This window comes from Hibiscus syriacus, unplaced genomic scaffold (assembly GCF_006381635.1).
Source record: "Hibiscus syriacus cultivar Baekdansim isolate YM2019G1 unplaced genomic scaffold, ASM638163v2 tig00111708_pilon, whole genome shotgun sequence".
Lineage (NCBI taxonomy): Eukaryota > Viridiplantae > Streptophyta > Magnoliopsida > Malvales > Malvaceae > Hibiscus > Hibiscus syriacus.
Window position 1 is genome coordinate 1,948,532 of NW_024063159.1, and position 20,577 is coordinate 1,969,108.

At 35.3% G+C, this 20,577-nt stretch overlaps 3 protein-coding genes across 3 annotated transcripts; all 3 read left to right on the forward strand.

Annotated features, from left to right (window-relative positions):
- Nucleotides 1-493: 493 nt before the first annotated feature.
- LOC120167993 (ABC transporter F family member 4-like) lies at nt 494-4,004 on the forward strand. Its single transcript, XM_039176865.1, has 2 exons — nt 494-719; nt 1,626-4,004. Exon 2 carries the CDS (start codon nt 1,639-1,641, stop codon nt 3,811-3,813), a length of 2,175 nt encoding a protein of 724 aa, XP_039032796.1. The 5' UTR covers nt 494-719; nt 1,626-1,638; the 3' UTR covers nt 3,814-4,004.
- Nucleotides 4,005-11,670: 7,666 nt separating this feature from the next.
- Nucleotides 11,671-12,351, forward strand: LOC120168062. Its single transcript, XM_039176905.1, has 2 exons — nt 11,671-11,988; nt 12,145-12,351. Exons 1-2 carry the CDS (start codon nt 11,671-11,673, stop codon nt 12,349-12,351), a joined length of 525 nt encoding a protein of 174 aa, XP_039032836.1.
- A 5,196-nt stretch (nt 12,352-17,547) lies between these two features.
- Nucleotides 17,548-20,080, forward strand: LOC120168107 (F-box protein At2g26850-like). Its single transcript, XM_039176933.1, has 4 exons — nt 17,548-18,216; nt 18,303-18,382; nt 18,475-18,728; nt 19,581-20,080. The coding sequence occupies exons 1-4, from the start codon at nt 17,563-17,565 to the stop codon at nt 19,766-19,768; spliced, it is 1,176 nt and encodes a 391-aa protein (XP_039032864.1). The 5' UTR covers nt 17,548-17,562; the 3' UTR covers nt 19,769-20,080.
- The last annotated feature ends 497 nt before the right edge of the window (nt 20,081-20,577 follow it).

Here is a 20,577-nt window from a genome sequence, read left to right on the forward strand (position 1 = left end):
AATGTTTAGTTTTTATTTCATTTTAGTACCTCGGTATTAAAAGCTTAACGCGTTTAGTACATAAACTTTCAGTTTTGGTATGTTTTAGTACTTAAATTTTTATTTTTCAAAACTTAATGTTAAATTTTAAACGGGATTCTAAAATGAAACAAAAATTAAAGTTTTTAATGACGGATACTAAAATGAAACGTTAGGTACAATTTTAATAAAATTGAAAGTTTATGTACTAAAACAGACCACAACTTATTATTTAAGTATTAAATGTGTAATTTACCCTAGGTTTTTAAATTTTTTATTTTTTAAATTTTATATCTTCGTTAATTTAAATTAAATTGAATTAGAATCAAAATTAAACTTTAATGGTTATATTATAAGGTTTTTTTAATAACATTATACTATTAAGTTAAAATTGTTATAAAACGGAAACTTTAATAGCTAAAGGTATAATTTATAATTATTATTTGTAAGAAAAAAAGTAACGAAATACCGTTCAGCGAAATAAATCTAAAGGTGGTCGCCGCCACTCAATTTCTCCCTTCGAGCTCTCGGAGAGAACAAATTCGAGGAAAAATAAATCCCTTTCCTCACTGTTCTCGTTTTCTTGTTTTTCATGATCCCTTCACTTCAATATTTGGTTTTGCTCGTTTCTTCTCTTCGGATATTGAAGATTCACTTCGGTTTTCTGTTCTTCTATTTTGCTTCTTGGGTTCAGCTAATAGGTGCGTTGCTACAAACGCCGCTGCTTTATTTTCTCTGGAGACATGCATTTGTTTGGTTTTTCATTTCGATCATTTAAAATTTGAACTTCATATTAGACGTCGTGGGATCGAGTCCACAGTAAACAATTCATATCACGAAGCTGCTCTCAACGCTAGGCAGCCTACTACCCTACATCTCATTACATATGAGAATAGGGTCAGCCATTAGACTTATTCAATTGCTTCTTTTATTTATTTATTTTCTTTTTTGAATTTGTTAATTTGATAAATTTAGGGTATCTGATCTTTGGACCTATTTTGTTTGTCTGCCAAGAAGGGGAAAAAAACTTGAGATGCCTTTACTTGATTCTTGTTTACACTTTCAATATTGGATTGATTCGGATAGCTATGAACTAAAGCAGAACATGATTTGAGATAAACCTACTTATTATTATTATTTAATTTTTCAAGTGTTGTATATGATTGCAGTAAGCTAGCATGCAGATTTATGTATTCTGATTGCGGAATTTCATGTTCAAATATTGTACAAAGAAACTAATTTGGGGATTTTGCACTTGTTGATGCTAATTGGAATTTAAGAATACCGCTAGGTATATGACCTATAGGCTTCTGGGTTTGGGGAATTTTTTAGTCGACCTGTTAGAGTCAAATAAGAAGATTCCTTTTATTCTATTAGCAACTCAAAAGCAAGAAAAATATGTTAAGATCATAGCGTTTAAATGGCAAATCCATAGTTTTTTATTATTTTAAATGTCATTGTACTTTGAATTAATAGCTTTTATCTCTTCCAACTTTTGAGGAACCAAAAAGAAAAATTGTAAAAGGCATAAAAACAATTATAGATAATAGACTTAAGTTTGAGCTTATTTGATCTTTTCTTTTTTTGATTCATGTTGATCTGAACAGGGCAACTGTTGCAATGGGCAAGAAAAAACAAGAGGGCGGTGTTGGTACTGCAAAAGTTAAGGGAAGTAGCAAAGATGTGAGAAAAGAGAAACTCTCTGTTTCGGCTATGCTTGCCAGCATGGACCAGAAACCTGATAAACCAAAGAAAGCGGTCCCCTCTTTTAGTTCTACCTCTGCAAAACCCAAGGCAAAGGGTCCGAAGGTTTCATCTTATACTGATGGGATTGATCTCCCACCATCTGACGAGGAGGAGGAGGAGTATGCCTCTGAGGAAGAGCAAACTCAGTCTAATAGACACCAGAGGCAGGACTTAAGGCCACTTGAGACCTCTATAAGTGAAAAGGAACAGAAGAAGCGTGAAAAGAAGGAAATGCTTGCTGCCCAAGCTGCTGAGGACGCTAAACAGGAGGCCCTTAGAGATGATCACGATGCCTTCACAGTGGTTATTGGAAGTCGGGCTTCTGTCCTTGATGGTGACGATGAAGCAGATGCTAATGTCAAAGACATAACCATAGACAATTTCTCTGTTTCAGCTCGTGGGAAAGAGCTTCTAAAGAATGCCTCAGTTAAGATATCACACGGTAGAAGATATGGTTTGGTTGGGCCAAATGGGATGGGAAAATCTACCTTGTTAAAGCTTCTTGCCTGGAGGAAAATTCCAGTTCCAAAAAATATTGATGTGCTTTTGGTTGAACAGGAGGTGGTTGGTGATGATAGAACTTCCCTTCAGGCAGTTGTTTCCGCAAATGAAGAGCTACTTAGGGTTCGAGAAGAAGTTGCAGCCTTACAAAATGCGTCTTCTTCACCTGGAGGAGAGGATGACGGCAATCTAAATGGGGATGATGCAGGAGAAAGGCTTGCAGAGCTGTATGATAAGCTGCAGATCTTGGGTTCAGATGCTGCTGAAGCTCAGGCATCAAAGATTCTTGCTGGGTTGGGTTTCACCAAAGAAATGCAAGTTCGTCCTACTCGATCATTTAGTGGTGGCTGGAGGATGAGAATATCTCTAGCTAGGGCACTTTTTGTGCAGCCAACGCTTCTCTTATTGGATGAACCAACTAACCACCTTGACCTTAGAGCTGTTCTTTGGTTGGAGGAATATTTATACCGCTGGAAGAAAACATTGGTGGTTGTTTCTCATGATCGGGATTTTCTTAATACCGTTTGCACTGAAATTATTCATCTCCATGATTTCAAGCTACAGTTTTACCGTGGAAATTTTGATGACTTTGAATCAGGGTATGAACAGCGTCGTAAAGAGATGAATAAGAAGTTTGAAATTTACGAAAAGCAGGTAAAAGCTGCAAAAAGATCTGGGAACCGAGTTCAGCAGGAGAAGGTAAAAGATCGAGCCAAGTTTGCAGCTACAAAAGAAGCAGCAAAGAACAAGGGAAAGGGAAAGATTGATGAGGATGAAGCTCTAGTTGAGGCTCCAAAGAAGTGGAGAGATTACAGTGTGGAGTTCCACTTCCCTGAGCCTACTGAACTAACTCCACCTCTTCTACAAATAATAAATGTAAGTTTCAGTTATCCAAACCGAGAGGATTTCAGACTTTCAGATGTTGATTTGGGTATTGATATGGGGACTCGGGTTGCCATTGTTGGGCCTAATGGAGCTGGTAAATCTACTCTTTTGAACCTTATTGCTGGTGATCTAGTTCCAACAGAGGGTGAAGTACGAAGGAGTCAAAAATTGAGGATTGGGAGGTATTCACAACATTTTGTCGATCTACTAACTATGGGGGAGACCCCAGTGCAGTATCTTCTTCGTCTTCATCCAGATCAAGAAGGACTTAGCAAGCAGGAGGCCGTTCGAGCAAAACTCGGGAAATTTGGACTTCCTAGTCATAATCACCTCACTCCAATTGCAAAATTATCTGGAGGACAGAAAGCTCGAGTTGTCTTTACTTCAATTTCCATGTCAAAACCTCACATATTGCTATTGGATGAGCCCACAAATCATTTGGACATGCAAAGTATAGATGCTCTGGCTGATGCACTAGATGAGTTTACTGGCGGAGTGGTCCTGGTAAGTCATGACTCGAGGCTCATATCACGTGTCTGTGAGGATGAAGAGAAGAGTCAAATTTGGGTAGTAGATAACGGGACTGTGAACACTTTCCCTGGTACTTTTGAAGACTACAAGGAGGAGCTGCAAAGAGAGATTAGAGCAGAGGTTGATGATTGATACCACTATTAGATATCGAGTTTTCCAAATATATATAGCCATATAAATGCGTTAAGGCCTGCATATTTCTGGAAAAGAAAATATGCTCAAGTGTTCGTCTGTATCGGCTTCTTGTTTGAAATTCAGAGACTAGGAATTCTGCGTTGTGTTTTGTCGATTGGTTATGAATTTTTTTTTTTTGGATTATTTGTTTGTGTTGCTATGAAAAATTCTGTTCGTGGATGTTAGATCTGTTGTGTTTTTCCAGATTCTCTATGCACAATTTGCCTTGTTCTTAAACAAGGCTTATATTTGGAGTTGCACTTCCAATTTAAGTTTTATTGTTAGCTTTACGGTGTGGATTTTCGGATAAATTTAAGAATGATATTGGTCAGCTTTACATCGGCATGGTGCTCTGATTAAAACTTGTCATATTTCAGTTACATCGGCATGGATAAAAAAATGAATATAGATTATTACGTTAAAAAAACCCTTGTTTAGTTATGTTTTCCTAGCAAAATTTGAAAAAGAAAACGTGGACGCACCCTCGGCCAGGTTGCAAACAGATTACCAGACGTACAATTATAATTCAATACTTAAAACTTTATTATATATATAAACATGCGTATTCTTATACACAATACTATACAAAACAATGCATATATATATACACACGTATCATAGCTTTACATCACTTGGGCAGACTTGTTTTGTTTTGCGTCTTGTACCCTGTACAACAATACTGTAGACTAGCTATAGAAAGTATATTCACAAAGTACAGTCATGGTTTTAAAAAAACAAAAAGCCTTGTGTTTTGTGCTTCCCCACCGGAATTCAAGGTTTGACGCAGCAGTTAATGCAGCCCAATATCTTCTTCTGCATTTCAATACACAAATAAGAATGTCATATGCCTCATCTGTATATACCAAAAATATGGACAAATCTCGATCGTTAGCGGAACGGAATTGGCGTTGTCTCGGGGCCGTCGAGGAAAAGGATCGACCCTGAAATCACGTTCATCTCCAAGGCTACGCCTCGCATCAGACGTGCTTCTTCCTAGCCGCACGAGCTTGGGAGAATATCATTGAATAGTTCATGGATGCTTGGTCTTCCTGATCCCAAGCTCCAAATCGAGGGACGGGCATCCATGCCATATTCGTCTATGGTTGAAATCAAAATTTCAATGTCAAAACAATATTCACATATTCAAGACTTGATATTTACATAAATCCACTATAAATTATTCTTAAAGATCCAAATTTAAATATTATAGGAATCCGTTGTTTTCCAAATATTTGACTTCACATATTCAAGAAATTATGCATGGAGCAGACAGTGGCTTTGGCCACCAAAAAATGATTTGATTGGATTTTAGTATCTTTTAAGATAACAAAATTCTGAATTAATATAATAATAAAAATACACTTCTATTAAATACTAAGCAATTAACTCTATTATTAACCTCATTGAAAATGACAAATACACTAATTTGAACATTCATATTGAATACCAAGCAATCCAAAAATAAATAGAATTGTAATGCTTATTTCTGTACATTATGAATATTGAATCTCCCAACTACAATGTTAATAAAAAGAGAGAAAAAGGGTAACTAAACCATATCCTTTTTCATTTTGTTAGCTTCCATTATCTCCACATGTTGTCTAGATTGTGTTAGCTTGTAATATGTGTTGCAAATTATTGAAAAATAGTGTTGTAGTATTATAATCTAAAATTTTCATTTCAATAATAAAGTTGAAAAAAATGTGAAATTAAAATATAACCTGTAATCGGATGGAACTGAATAAACATAAGAAGAGTTTTGTTGAGGCCTGAATGAACAGTTTCCTTAAGATAGATTCATCATCTCCTCGGTGCTTTGAGTAACATTGGACGTCGGTCTCCCATGATACAACAACAAACGATCACAACAGTAAGCACAACCGTAGTGATCAGTCGAACACAATCTTGCCTTTCTCTATCACCGGAAAGAACGAATTTGGAAGAAATTTCTAAGAGTTTTCCTATTCCAATGTTTGGGAATTATATCTAAGATTGAGCCTTAACTAACCTATTTATAGAGGATAGGAAATTAATCAAAAGGTTATGACCTTTTGATGAAGAGATTTGTTGAAAAGCAAATAGGTATAATTGAATTGATGTAATTTTATATCAAATAATAAGTCTGTTCACCAAGTGACATAACTTATTATTAAAAGACATCAATTTTATTCAATTATTTATTAATTTTTCCAACAATATGTACAAATTTTGCATCGCCCTTGATCACAACCATTTGTTTTCATGGTCTCTTCTGCCTGTGTTGCGAGTTCTCTACCACGAAAATATTCATAATGCTTTCGTTCTTCGATTTGATCAGTTCCTTCGTTCGATCGACATAAAAATTAGACGAATATATCGTCACGTCGTTGCTTCGGACCTGCTTCAGAGTTTTCTTTTCTCATCATCGCAACGAATTCACCGTGGTTGATCCTTCCATCCTCTGGAATAATTTTTCAAACAATCGTGGATCAATTTGCTTTGAAAATGGAACATGTCATATATGGTACTTATATGATTTTCTTACGTGGTTTGTATCTACTTCGGAGAGGATTTCCTTTATATCTCTGCCACCATGCATGCCATATTCACGTAGAGCTTGCTCTAGTTCTTCATGTTGGGAAATAAACGAGAACGACTAATTTCCCTATAACCAGATTAGTGAGAATGCGAAATAAAAGCAGAAAAATAATACCCGAAATTGATAACGGAGTTCAACCAATTTTGATTACGTCTTCGGACTGCTGCAGATCTTTTACTAGAGAGAAAATTTACAGGTGTTTACAAAATACTCACTACTCACAAGAAAACTCTCTAGTTTTGGGAGAAAGAAATGATTTGGGATTTTGGGATGATTTTGAAGCTAAATGAGCTAGATTATTTATAGTTGCAGCTTAAGGACTAATCTTATAAATATCTTAAAGTTCAGGGACTAATTGTAATTATCCAATTTTTATTTTCAACAAACAACTTTCGGTGTATTTAAAGCCACCGAAAGTTGCCCACCTTTCTTGACTATTTTCCAACAATCTCCCACTTGAAGACTGATTTTAATATGTCTTCACACCTTGATCACTACAGCAGTATTTCTGGACTTGTTACTCTAGCATGCCAACTGAATCTGAACACAACTTCAGTTTATTCGTGGTCACCGTCTTTGTCAACATGTCTGTCGGATTTTTAGCTCCACTAATCTGTTCAAGTTTTAAAATCCCATCTTCCAGAAGAGACCGGATAAAATGATATCTCAATTGTATATGCTTCATCCTAGAATGAAAAGACGGATTCTTTGCTAGATGGTTAGCACTTTGACTATCGCAATACAAGAAATTATTTTCTTGTTTCTTTCCTAACTCTTCCAAGAAACTTTGGAGCCAAACCATCTCCTTGCTGGCTTCCGTAATAGCGACATATTCTGCTTCAGTTGTGGAGAGAGCAACTATCTTCTGTAGTTGAGAAACCCAACTCACTGCAGTACCTTCTAGAGTATAGACATACCCTATAGTGCTCCTTCTGATGTCAACATTTTCGGCTAAGTCGGCATTTACTTAGCCTGTCAGTATCGTATCTCCACCTTTGAAACAAAGTGCTTTGTTTGTAATACCCCACATATATCTGAGGATCCATTTGACTGCTTCCAGTGTACCTTGCCCGGATTATTCATGTACCTGCAAACAGCTCCCACTGCATGAGCAATATCTGGTCTAGTACAAACCATGGCATACATCAGACTTCCAATTGCTGAGGTATATGTCACCTTCATCATCTGTGCACGTTCTTCCTCCGTCTTTGGTGACTGTTCTTTGGAATGTCTAAAATGAACACCTAAAGGTGTACTTACTGGTTTAGCATCTTTCATGTTGAACCTGGAGAGTACTTTGTTGATGTACTCAGTCTGTGATAACATCAAAGTCCCCGACTTTGTGTCTCTCTTGATCCTCATCCCAAGAATCTGCTTTGCAGCGCCCATATCTTTCATTGCAAACTGCTTCGACAATTTTTGCTTCAAGTTTATAATCTCTTGCATGTCTGAACCTACAACGAGCATGTCATCAACGTACAACAATAAAATAATGAAGTTGTTGTCGAACCTCTTGATGTAGCAACAATGATCTGCTTGGCATCTGGTAAATCCACTGCTACTCATGAAGTATCGAATTTCTTGTACCACTATCTAGGAGCTTGTTTTAAACCATACAAGCTCTTCTTCAACTTGCATACCAGGTTTTTCTTTTCTGCCTTTATGAAGTCTTATGACTGCCTCATATAGATTTCTTCCTCCAAATCACCATGAAGGAAAGCTGTCTTTACATCTAAATGCTCAAGATGTAAATTCTCTGCAGCTACAATTTGTAACACCAGTCTGATTGTAGACAGTTTTACGACTAGAGAGAAAATTTCATTGTAGTCAATATCTTCTTTCTACTGAAAACCTTTGACAACCAATCTTGCTTTGTAGCGTTTGCTCCCATCGTGCTCTTCTTTGATCCTGTAAATCCACTTGTTGTGGAGCGCTTTCTTGCCTGGTGGTAATTCAGTTAATTCCCACGTCTGATTTGACATAAGCGAGTCCATCTCATATTTCATGGAAGACTCCCACTTGACTGAATCCTTCACCTGTATTGCTTCATCATAGCACTCTGGTTCACCATTATCAGTCAGCAACAAGTAGTGCAAAGAAGGCGAATAATGTTGGGTTGGTTTAAGAATTCTGGAGGAGCGTCTTAGTTCTGGTGTGCGTGGTTCTTCTTGAACTGCTTCAGGATTGATCTGAACATCATTTCCAGAAATCTCCTCAAACTCAACAAATTCCTTTGTTTCAGCTTTGGCATTAGAGCTACTTGATTCTATGGATACACTATCTTTGTACATCACATTCTCATTGAAAATGACATCTCTGCTTCTGATGATCTTCCAATTTTCATAGTCCCAAAATCGGTAACTGAAATCATCACCACCATAACCAACAAAGACGCATTTGTTGGACTTAGCATCGAGTTTACTTCTTTCAGCAGAATTTATGTGTACATAAGAAATACAACCAAACACTCTTAAGTGTGAAAGATTTATTTCTTTCTTGCTCCAAGCTTCCTATGGTATTCCACCATCCAAGGGAACTGAGGGCCCACGGTTGATCAGGTAAGTTGCAGTATTGATAGCTTCAGCCCATAGCAATTTGGGAACTGAGAACTCTAGGTATTTTAATACATTGAGGTTGTGTACTAATGCTATCACCACATCTCACATAATTTGCATCAAAGTGTCACATATTTGTCCTGAAGAACCACATAGTTTTGTCCCGAATGACCACATAGTTTTGTCCCAAAGGACCACAAAGAACCCTCGACTCTTGGCATGTCAACTATACCTCTAATTCTCATACATAGACATTGGGCTTTAACTTTATCATCATTTTTCATTTCACTATTTAAAGTGTATCTTATTTTTCATAAGTACATTCATATATGGATCACTTTTACTTATATCACCTTCTCTGAACACATAAATTATTTTCATATAGAACATTTTTGTATAAGTATATTCATATATCACACGTTCATAATCATATACATATAACGATCAAAACATAGCTTTAGAAATATAACTTGAACAAAGAATTGTAAAATATTACATAAAATAAATAAAAAAGTTTTCGATCAAAAACTCTGAGGTTGGCTTATCGCAAGCCGTCCTCGAATCTAATATAAAAAAAATGAGTTGCACTTACCTTTGCCTTACGTAAATTCTAGCAAAATCTTTATCAATCATGATCGATAACTTATAACGTCGAATCGTCCGGAATTTGCCTTCGTTTAATGTCTACACAATAATACAATCGAGATGAATATCGAAGTTCATATTGCTATTAACCAATCATTAATAACTTAAGTTGAAAGAAACATCATTACAAGCACACTAGTATCGGTACCCCACCTAAAGTACCGATACTTCCCTTCTATGGCATCGATTCCCACTTCGGTACCGATACCATTTTGGTATTCTAGAATTTTATACTTGATAATAGTATCGATATCCTAATCTTGGTATCGATGCCCCCATTTCAGTATCGATACCTTCTTCAATCAGTATCGATATTGTTCCTCGAATTCAATTATTTTTTACCTTGAAGTATCGGTAATGTTCTTCTAGTACCGATACTCATACCCAGAATTTACGTATTTCAGTTTGAAAATTAGCCATAACTCACCCAAATCTCCCACTTTTATCCCTTTCATGCTTTTTAACTCGATTATTCTTATCAAAACCAACTTATATCACTTTAACACTCCTAACTATCCAAAGTCTCACTAAAATACTTGAGACTAAAAATCATACCATAATTTCAATCATGTTCTAAATCATTTCTAATACTTCTAACTTCTTAATTAAACCCTTGAATAGTCAATTTTATCAATATAAATCCAAAAACTAAACCATATCAACATATCCTTTAAAAATTCATTTTACAAATTTATCTATAATTCATCAATCTCTTAGTTTTACTCAATCATAAGCTTTCCTTAAGCTTATAAATCACCCAAATAACAAGAACCAACTTAAAAATTCAAGGAAAAACAACTTGAAATCAACTCACCTTTAAAATGGAGCTCACGACAACGAGTAAGAAGATAACAATGATTTCTAGATTTTTCTTTCTCTTCCACGTGTTTTATATCCCTTAAACTTAAATGTTTAAAGCCTTGCTTGAAGAAACTTAACAAGGATAATTTTAGTGACATCTTTGCAAGGGTAAGGCTTAAGAGAACTGAGTTGGAGCAGATTCAAATTTTTACTTTAAATGGGTAGAATTCTTTTGAAAAAGAATTAAATGTCCAAAATGAGTTAATTACCCCTGAGGATAATGAGCTCATGTTCCTTAAACAGAAAGAAAAGGTGAGATGGATTAAAGAAGGAGACAAATGCTCCAAACTCTTTCACACTGCTATTACCTCTAAATTCAAAAGAGATATCATTAGGGTTCTTATTAACAATAAGGGTAAAAGACTTGAGACCTATGATGATATGGTCAATGAGATCATTGATTACTTCAAGAATCAATTAGGAACTTCTTATCCTAATGTTCTTCCTACTGATTCTGCTTTCTTGAAAAATCTACTTCAGTTTTCTATGCCTACTGAGACTGCTTCTGAGCTTACTAAAACAGTTTATGCTGAAGAGATAAAAGAAGATTTGTTTAGTCAATGTAATGACAAAGCTCTAGAATCTGATGGATTCACACCTATGTTCTTCAAATTCTCTTGGTCTGTGGTAGGGGAGAATGTTATCAATGCTGTCATTTTCTTCTTTCAAGAGGATAATATTCCCCTTGCTTTCAACTCCACCATTTTAGCCTTGATTCCTAAAATTCAAAACCCCAGCAAAGTTAAAGATTACAGACCCATTTCTTATTGCTCAGTGGTATACAAAATTATCACTAAAATTCTTGTTAAAAGACTTTCTTTGGTGCTGCCTGATCTTATTACTCTTAACCAAACTGCATATGTGAAAGGTAGATCTATAATTGACAACACTCTTCTTGCTCAAGAATTGGTGAAAGGTTATGGTAGGAAAAATATTTCTCCAATTGCTGCTATTAAAATTGACTTACAAAAAGCCTTTGATTCTCTCAATTGGGATTTCATTTCTTCTACTCTCTTTGCCATAGGGCTGCTAGCCACCTTAATAGGATGGATTGAAGCTTGTTAAAGAGAAGCTAGATATTCCATATCCTTTAATGGATCTCTAATAGGATTTTTTAAAGGTCAGAGAGGTATTAGGCAAGGAGACCCATTATCTCATATTCTTTTTGTTCTGGCTATGAACATTCTCTCTAAAATCCTCAACCTTGCTGCTGACAGAGGCATTTTTGGATATCATCCAAAATACAAAAAGTTAGGTATCACTCATCTCTCCTTTGCTAATGATCTTTTGATATTTTGTAAAGGAAACCTTGAGTCTATTGTTGGTGTTACCAGTGTTCTTAACCACTTTTATACCTTGTCTGGTCTTAATCTTAATGTCAACAAGATTGAATTCTATGCTACTGGAATATCTGTTGGAACTCTTGAATCTATCAAATCTATCACTGGTTTTAAACAAGGATTTCTGCCAGTTAGATATCTTGGTATTCCTCTGGTCACTAGAAAACTTACTGAAACATATTGTATTCCTCTTTTTGACAATTTCAAAGCTAAACTTCAACATTGGTCTGGTAAATTATTAAGCTATGTTGGACGTCTTGAGCCTATTAAAACTGTCTTATATAGTGTTGTTAGTTTCTGGTTTTAGCAGTTCATCCTTCCCCAGAAGGTTATCAATAGTCTTGAACAGCTATGCTCTGGTTTCCTTTGGAAAGGATCTGATAAAGCTGCCAAAGGTGCCAGGATCAGCTGTAACAAATTATGCTACCCCAAATCTGAAGGAGGCCTTGGTTTGAAGGATCTTAACTCATGGAATAAGGCTTATATGATTCAACTCATCCGAAAACTTCTTGCATGAAATGGTTCTCTGTGGGTTACTTGGATTCACTGTTATGTTATTAAAAAGAGTGAATTAAGTAACATCAATGTTAGTTCTTTATTTAGCTGGAGCATTAGAAAACTTCTTAAATTAAGAATAGAGGCCCTTCCAATTATCTCTACTAGAATTACTAAAACCACTGCTATATGGGAAGAATTAAGGGAGCATAGAGAAAAGGTTTCATGCAGAAAATGCTCTGATTTCCTCTTCACATTCCCAAACAAAGTATGATTTCTTGGATGATAATTCTTGATCGTCTTCCTACTCGTGATATACTTTTCAGAATGGGAATTTCTACTGACCAGCTCTGTATCCTCTACAATGAGGAACCCGAATCCAGAAACCACTTGTTTTTTTACTGTGCCTAAGCTTCTTCTATCTGGAACTCTATCATGATTCTTACCAACTTGCGAGATTCTCACAGGACATGGAATTCAAGGATTGAATGTGCTGCTAAAAATGGAAGGGAAAATCCTTACTTTCCATTATCCTAATAATTGATTGGAACGCTTTTAACTACTTGATTTGGGAGGAAAGAAACAGAAGGATTTTCAAAGGTGGATCAAGAACAACGAATCAAATTCTTAATTCTGTCAAGGAATTTGTTCGCATTCAGCTTAGTGATAAAGATATTAATAGAATAGATCATGTAAATTCTAATCTTTGTAACCTTTGGGGTATTGACTAATCATTTTTGTTGTTGTAAATAGGGGTTAATACTCCCTCTTGGGATGACTGTTATTTGTTGAACTTTCTTTTGTAGATAATAAAATCTTAATTATCCAAAAAAAAAATCCTTCTTTGAAAAGATCATAATGCCTTTCCAATAATCTAACTTTAATATCAAGTCCTAAATAAATCATTGAACTTTTCAATTAAACCACTAAATTTTAAATTCTTACATTTTGGTCACTGACCTGATATTTGGGGTGTTACAGTTTCCTTTTGGCAATGGTCTTGCAAGCGAATTGTTCTCCAGTTTGCCAGTGAGTACATAAATGAGTGACCCCAAACTATCCCCTACCCAATTCTTTCCCGACGTTGTAAGTGGCTTTAACGTCTTCCATAGGTCGACCTAACACATGCCGATCGAGGTAGAAGTGGAATGCTTGGAGGAGACTCCACCTGTGGATAAAGCTGAATTCCTCGGTGACAAATTCCCCACCCGAGAACTGCCATGATTGTTGTTGACGTTCTCCATCGTGGTGTCTCCCTTTTTGTCGTCGCCATCGCTGGGACTGCAATGAGAGCAACAATTCCCTATTGTTATAAGGGAGATGAAGGGTCAAGTGACGCTGGCCGCAGATGGTTTGGTTGCCTATTGGTGTGTCATGTACTAGATCGGCAATGGGTGTGGAAGTTGATTCAGATATTACTGGATTTTGTGTGGAATCTGTTGGTTCCTCGTATGTGGCATCAGTTGAGTCTTTAGAATTTGCTTGCTCTTGTCGTTTCTCTCTTTTATCTCGAAGCATTCGATCGTGAATTTGTTTAGCTCGTGCTTCGATTTCTGGATCAAATTCTTCTAATGTGCTCGGATTCTGCCTAGTCATAAATCAAATACAAGAAAATTAAATAAGTGCTTTGTCATAGTCCTCAACAACGACGCCAATTTGACAACATGTCATTTTCACTGTCAAATAATATTTAGCCTTAGTATCAACAAAAGAATATAAAAGATAGTATAGACAGTGTAAAGGATCGATCTGCAAGAACTACGAAGTTGATGAATTTCTCGCTTTTGATCTTGATTCAACCGTGTTTTGTAGAGAAGAATAAGCAAGGGGGTTTTGAAAGTTAAGGTAAAAGTAAGTTTTCAAAGTAAAATAAAGAAAATAAACTATGCAAATTAAAATGAAAATTCAATTGGTAAAAGTCAACCTTGAGCTAAAAATTATGCCTAATTTTAAATCGATCCTTGAATAGGATTTTGCCTGAAGACTCGCGTCGGTTACGGTTTACAGGGCTCAACCCCTGTAACTTGTTTTTCTCTCAAATTAATCAAGCATCTAAAATCAATTTTTGGATCTCAACTATTTATGAATTAATCGCGACAATCACTTACCAATTCAACACCTTTAAATTCTAGAAAAACCCGACTTGGATTGTACTGTCTCAATTGAGAATCTAACTCGATTTTAGTTTCCCTTAGCAGACCCCCTCTAAGTGTGTTCACAAGAAGTCGAGCATGTCACAGGTCGTTCCTTCCTCCTTACTATTAATCGAAACCAAAATTCAATTCCAACGTGCACTTTTTGAAATGAAATCGCTTTGATTATAAAATGATGGTCAATTACCAATCATTGATTTCTGAAAACTAAAAATGTAACCCTTAAGGGTATAATGTGCTTTTCGATTCTCACTATTTAGAATCGATTCATTGCTTTAGCCTTTGGCTATGGAAAACTTAATTAAGCGTGATTGAGTTCATGCTTAGCATTTTAAAAGAAAGTAAATTAAGAACTTGAAAAGAAAATAAAATGAAAGAAGAGTTTTTATAAAACTTAAAGAAAGAAAGTAAATTAAAAATTGTCATGCATTGAAAATGAACGAAAATGGCCAAGTTAGCAACTTAAAATAGCCAATCAATGAGTAATTAACCACAAAATAATACATAATTTAAGCACTAATCAAATTCCCCCTCACTTATTCAATGCTTGTCCTCAATCATTTCTCAGTTATCTTGACAAAAATCTAAGTTATCAACTCCAATTTCGTAGAATTTCCAAGATTTCTAAGCATGCTAAATCAAGCAAATGTTGAAATTCAAGATCAATCAAGCAAGACACAATCAATTAAGTGTAAATCAACAATGACATTTCAATCATTCACCAATTTCAAAGAATATAAGACTTAGTTCCTCACATGAGTTCACTCATTTCGCTCAAGTGTTTCGGGTGAAAGAATCACCCAAGCCTAAATCAATCAACACATTACCATAAGCTTGTAACTAAATCTAATATCCACTACCTAATATGAAAATAATGCAATAATCAATAGGTTTTCAAAATGAGTTGTAACGGGGCTAAGGTTCGAGTAGGATAAAGGTCGAAAATGGGGTTTCAAAAATTCAAGACAATGAGAAAATAATTCCAAAGATTTATTCAAAGGGAAGAAAAAGATTAAAGAAAGGAGAAACAAGAAATCCAACAAAGCTTTATTCACTCTCTTTTTTCGAATGTTTCTTTCTTCTTCTTCTTCTTTTTTGCTACTTTTTTGTTGTTCGAATCTTCTTCTTCTTTTTCTGCACTGCATTTTCTTCTCATTCGAATCAAAATTATAATGTTTTGAATTTTTCTGCACTAAATTTCTAAACTGTTCGAACCAAACTGCACTATTTTTTTTGCTGTTGGAACAGTGTAATTTTTATGGACTGTTTTATTCGATTATGCACTGTTATGAACATTTTTTCTGGGTTTTTTTTCGAAATAACCTCACCCTTGTCCTGAAAAATGGTAATAAAAAGAGGGAAATCCCAATGTGTTTGAAAGAAAAATATTTTTATAACAATTATTTTTGTTATATTTATGATATAATTCAGTGTGTTTGAAAGGAAAATAAATAGATTTTTGAAAAGCAAGGTTGCCTCGGTAGCCTAGTGCGACACTTTAGGCCCAATCAGATTTAGGGTGTTACACCTCTGGTTTTGTTGATTTTAGGGGTTTTGTTTGTGGGGTTAAGTTGTTTGTGTTGTTTGTAAAGTTTATTTGAACTATGGTTTTTCTTTTGGATGAATAAATAAGATTTATCTAACAAAAATTGATATGAGTTAAGTGACTAATTATATTATAAAGTTATAAGGTATTATAAAAGTGTAGATATTATTAAAGTTGTATATATAATTTGATGATAAACAAAGTTATAAGTACATACAATAATTGATTCTTAAATCAATTATATAAAGAGATTATGATTCCCAAGAAATATACTAGTTCGTATTTTCTTTTATCACGTTAGAGAGTTTATACTCAAGATAATTATATCTTCTTGGAAGATCATAACCAAAAAAAATTTTAAGAATTTTATCATATCAATTAATTCATGTACACTTTTGCATCTAATTTTTTATTCTTAATGATTTAACATGATTTGATCCTGATTAATTTTTCATATTTAGTATAACTTGATTCTAACATTATTATTATTATTATTATTATTATTATTATTATTATTATTATTTAAAAGTAAATGAAGAAAGTTTTGAGTTTATATTAATTAGCACTAAGCTATTCACATTACGGCCACTGCCATTTTAAATTTATTGGAGTTTAAATTGCTTCTTAATTAGATTATCGTCAAACAAAAAAAGGGTTGATTTTTAAGGCTAAACGGATTTTGCTCATATAGATTCCACAAACTTTTGCTTTTAATATCCACACAAAAATGTATATATATTGCCCTTTTAACCATTGTCTTCCTGTATCCATCCCCATACCTATTCATCTGCTGATAAACAAAAAAGGAAAGAAAAAAGAGAGAGAATTTGATGAAGAAGACCAAATCGATCAACTAAGGTCTTCTCCATCAAATTTCTTAATCTCAAGTTTTATGTTCTGTTTTTGTGTCTTTTCTTCCAATCCAAACTAACCCAGATTTTGTTTTCACCTTATTATCTTCAAAAGCAAAAAGGAAAAGATTCTGTTTTGTTTGTAAGATAAAGAAATAAAAGTGTTTTTATCTAAAGATTGTATGGATATGGTTGGTTGCATCTAGACTTATTATTATCATCTTCAAAAAAAAAATTCTTTTTGGTGGATAAAATTTTCCAGGTGTCAGAAATAACTCGGATCTCAGTAGCCCCACCACCATATTTCATTTCACTTTGTTTCTGGGTTCATCCATTAAGATCTCCAAGTTGTCTGCTCGGTTGAGTTGTTTTTCTTTTAAAATATTAAAAACGGAGTTTTTTTTTATTGGTTAGTAGGTAACTTTTCTGTTTGGAAGGGTTTTGTGGGCTTCGATTTTAACCAATATAAACCGTTCTTTTTGTGATATTTTAAATCGAAGTTGGGGTCTTGTTATATTGATGATCTCACTTTGGTTTTTAATTAGAAAGAAGATGAGATAAATGAGGAGGATAGATAATTGGGTTCTCTTCCATTGATTTTTTTGCCTTATATTATTGAATTTGGACCTATAAGAGAATTCAGGTCTTCACCTCTTTTTTCTTTCCTTTTTGTATTTATTGGAATGTTACTTTACTTGTTCCTCACTTGTTTCCCCTTCTTCTTTTTTAAGTTGAAACCACTTCCACCGTGGCCAACTGAGTTGAAATTTTCCCTTGCTTCCATTCCCAAGTTGATCAAAAACAGTCTTGGTATTACATATTTCACCTCCCTCCCTTCCAAAATGTCTCTAAAAAAGATGTCTTTCAGTTCAAAAGTTGACAGCTTTGAGGCGGTTGAAGGAGGAGGAGGTGGTGGTGGTGCCATCTCGGTTCTGGACTTACCAGATTTGGCCTTGGAATGCATCATCGAAAGGCTGCCGCCCGCTAGTCTTTGTAACATGGCTGATGTTTGCAGCTCTTTGAGGAGTATGTGTACGGCCGATCATTTCTGGGAAAAACATATGAGGAACAAATGGGGTAGAATCATTGGCCCTGCTGCTTATAGAGAGTGGCAATGGCATGTTGCTTTGAGAAAGGATTCGAGACATTTGAAACAAGGGAGGCCAAAAGGTTTGATGAGGATTTTGTCCATGGTTAGACCATCTTGGTGGTTTAAACCAAAGGTTGATGATGATTGTCGTAGGCAGAGTTCTTTGCCTGATGATTCAATCATGTCTTGGTTTCTTACTCTTGAGAGTGGCGAATTCTGGTTCCCTGCTCAGGTCTATAACCGTGAGGTATTTGATTCTCTTCACCTTCAATCAAATTCCTCACTTGTGTTTGTGATAATTCCGACTTGATTATAAGATTCTTTGTTGTGTAGAATGGCAATGTTGGGTTTATGTTGTCATGCTATGACGCTGAACTCAGCTATGATCAACGTACCGACACGTTCCAAGCAAGGTAATTTGGATTATGGACATACTTTTTATGGTGATTTTTGAAACTTAACTTAGTCTGGTGGATTGATATTAGATTTGGTTTGATGCTTTTAGGTACCCCCCACATGGAAGGAGGGCCGTGGCCATCGAGAATAACGTGCCATGGGAACGGCTGAGAGCACCACCGATCGATGCTTCACCACACAATCTTCACATTTCTGATTGTTTGAACGAGCTACGCCCCGGTGATCACATCGAGATTCAGTGGAGAAGAAACAAAGAATTCCCATATGGTTGGTGGTATGGTGTAGTTGGTCACTTGGAATCGTGTGACCGGAACGAAAATTACTGCCGGTGTCATCAGAGTGGTAAGTTTGATCTCATCTTTTCTTTTCTCAAATGCACTCTCTGATATTCCCATAGACTTACCTAGAAAATTAGAATCTAACTTCACTTTGGTACTATTGCAAGCATTACATGTTATCTGTCTTTTAAGCTATTCCAAGGGACACATCTTCTGCCTTTAAGAGTAGAAACATCTTCTCGTGTTGAAGAAATTATCTGTTCGTGTTTGTGTTTGTGTTTGTGAGTTACAAACATTCTTGTAATCTACGTTACGTGTTGGTATCTAACATGAATATGGTCAAATCTTGTTCATAGATTTGGCAAACCACTATCCTCGTTATTCGATCGTGTATGTTTGAACGTGTCGAATACTGATATGGAGAAAGAGTCCATGAAATATAGCAATTCATAAAGTTAACTTTCATGGAGGACATCCGGTTTTGGATAGGCCATTTTCAGGAACCTCATCTCTCTAATACATGGTCCCCAAGTTGTGCTGTTGGGTTGGTCACGAAACACGAGTCGTCGTCATTATGTCGTAAATTCAACCGGCATTGCGATAACGTGTGTCTCGACAGAATATTTATGGCCAACCACGCTAAAAGGACACAATGTCTCTAGTGGGGCACTGTTTGCTTTACGTATCTGGAATCTTTTAGTCTTGTGGGGCTGCAATGGTTGTTTCACACTTCAAAATTCACATTCGTGTTCTGCCTTTTGTCACACCAGTGCAAACTACATAAAGCATAAAAGAAATAAAAAGTGGTCTTTTTATTGTAATCATTTGCATCTTAAGAAACCAAATAGATTTCCATCATAATTGAAGGATTGAGTGATTATTGCCCGTTTTTTAACATCATAGTGTTGTTAAACAGATACGGTGGCGTTAGAGTTCAATCAGTACGCCCCTGGCTCAAGGTGGCGACACTCGATGATCAACCGGAAAGAACATCGGGAGGAGGGAAACGAGGCAGATGGATTTTATGGCGGAATCCGTAAACTTAGCAGCGTCGAGGAGATATCGGCATGGAAGCGGCTTTGGCCATCCGAAATCCTGCAATAGACATGCGAATACAACAAAATGCATGCACCAAGATTTCAATACAGATATTGGTCCATTTCCCTTCCAACTGTGCAAAATGTATAGGAATTTCTGATCTATGAATGGTGCTCCTGGAAACCGAAATTCGAGTTCAAAGTGGCATGGAAGTGAAGCAAATTTACCTGCCACATCCCAGGTTATGTGAAGAATTTGGTAAAGAAAGCATTCAGAAGGACATTGATTGTTGATGGGGATAGAGAATGGCAACTTTATTAAACATGGAATATTATATGTTGTAGAGCTCAGACATTTTACATTATTTTTCGCCTTTAATGATATAGCTGATATTTCATTTCACCCTGAGAAGCAACTCTTCTCTTTCTTTTATTTTTCCTAATATTTTTTCTTTAAAAAAATACCGTTCGAGGATAAAAAGAATGATTAGACTATGAATTAACTAATTTAATATCAAGATTTAACATAAGGAAAAATATTCCATAGATTGTCAATAGGGTTAAATAAACTTCGCGAATGCACAAATCAAGTGATCTTAGTGGTTAAGGGACTTCTTGTTATCTTTTGAGTCATTGGCTTCAGCAACCATAAATATTAGGGATGTGTGTGTTCATTGTCAAATAAACATCCTATAATGAGAGACCATTTATGTACTTTACCATAAAATTAAAGGGATGACACGTAATATAAAAGGGTTAGAGTTTATGGCTTATTGTTTTGGCCTATTTTTTATTTGAAATGTATAGTTAGAGGACTATTTTATAATTTTTGATAGTTGGTGAACTCAATAAAATATCCTATAGTTGGAGGATCAT

Coding starts and splice junctions, on each gene's coding strand:
- LOC120167993 (XM_039176865.1), top strand. CDS start 1,639: ATGGGCAAGAAAAAACAAGAGGGCGGTGTTGGTACTGCAAAAGTTAAG.
- LOC120168107 (XM_039176933.1), top strand. CDS start 17,563: ATGTTACTTTACTTGTTCCTCACTTGTTTCCCCTTCTTCTTTTTTAAG. Junction 18,383..18,474: donor ACCGACACGTTCCAAGCAAG/GTAATTTGGATT, acceptor TGATGCTTTTAG/GTACCCCCCACATGGAAGGA. Junction 18,729..19,580: donor CTGCCGGTGTCATCAGAGTG/GTAAGTTTGATC, acceptor GTTGTTAAACAG/ATACGGTGGCGTTAGAGTTC.
- LOC120168062 (XM_039176905.1), top strand. CDS start 11,671: ATGAACATTCTCTCTAAAATCCTCAACCTTGCTGCTGACAGAGGCATT. Junction 11,989..12,144: donor GATATCTTGGTATTCCTCTG/GTCACTAGAAAA, acceptor TGGTTTTAGCAG/TTCATCCTTCCCCAGAAGGT.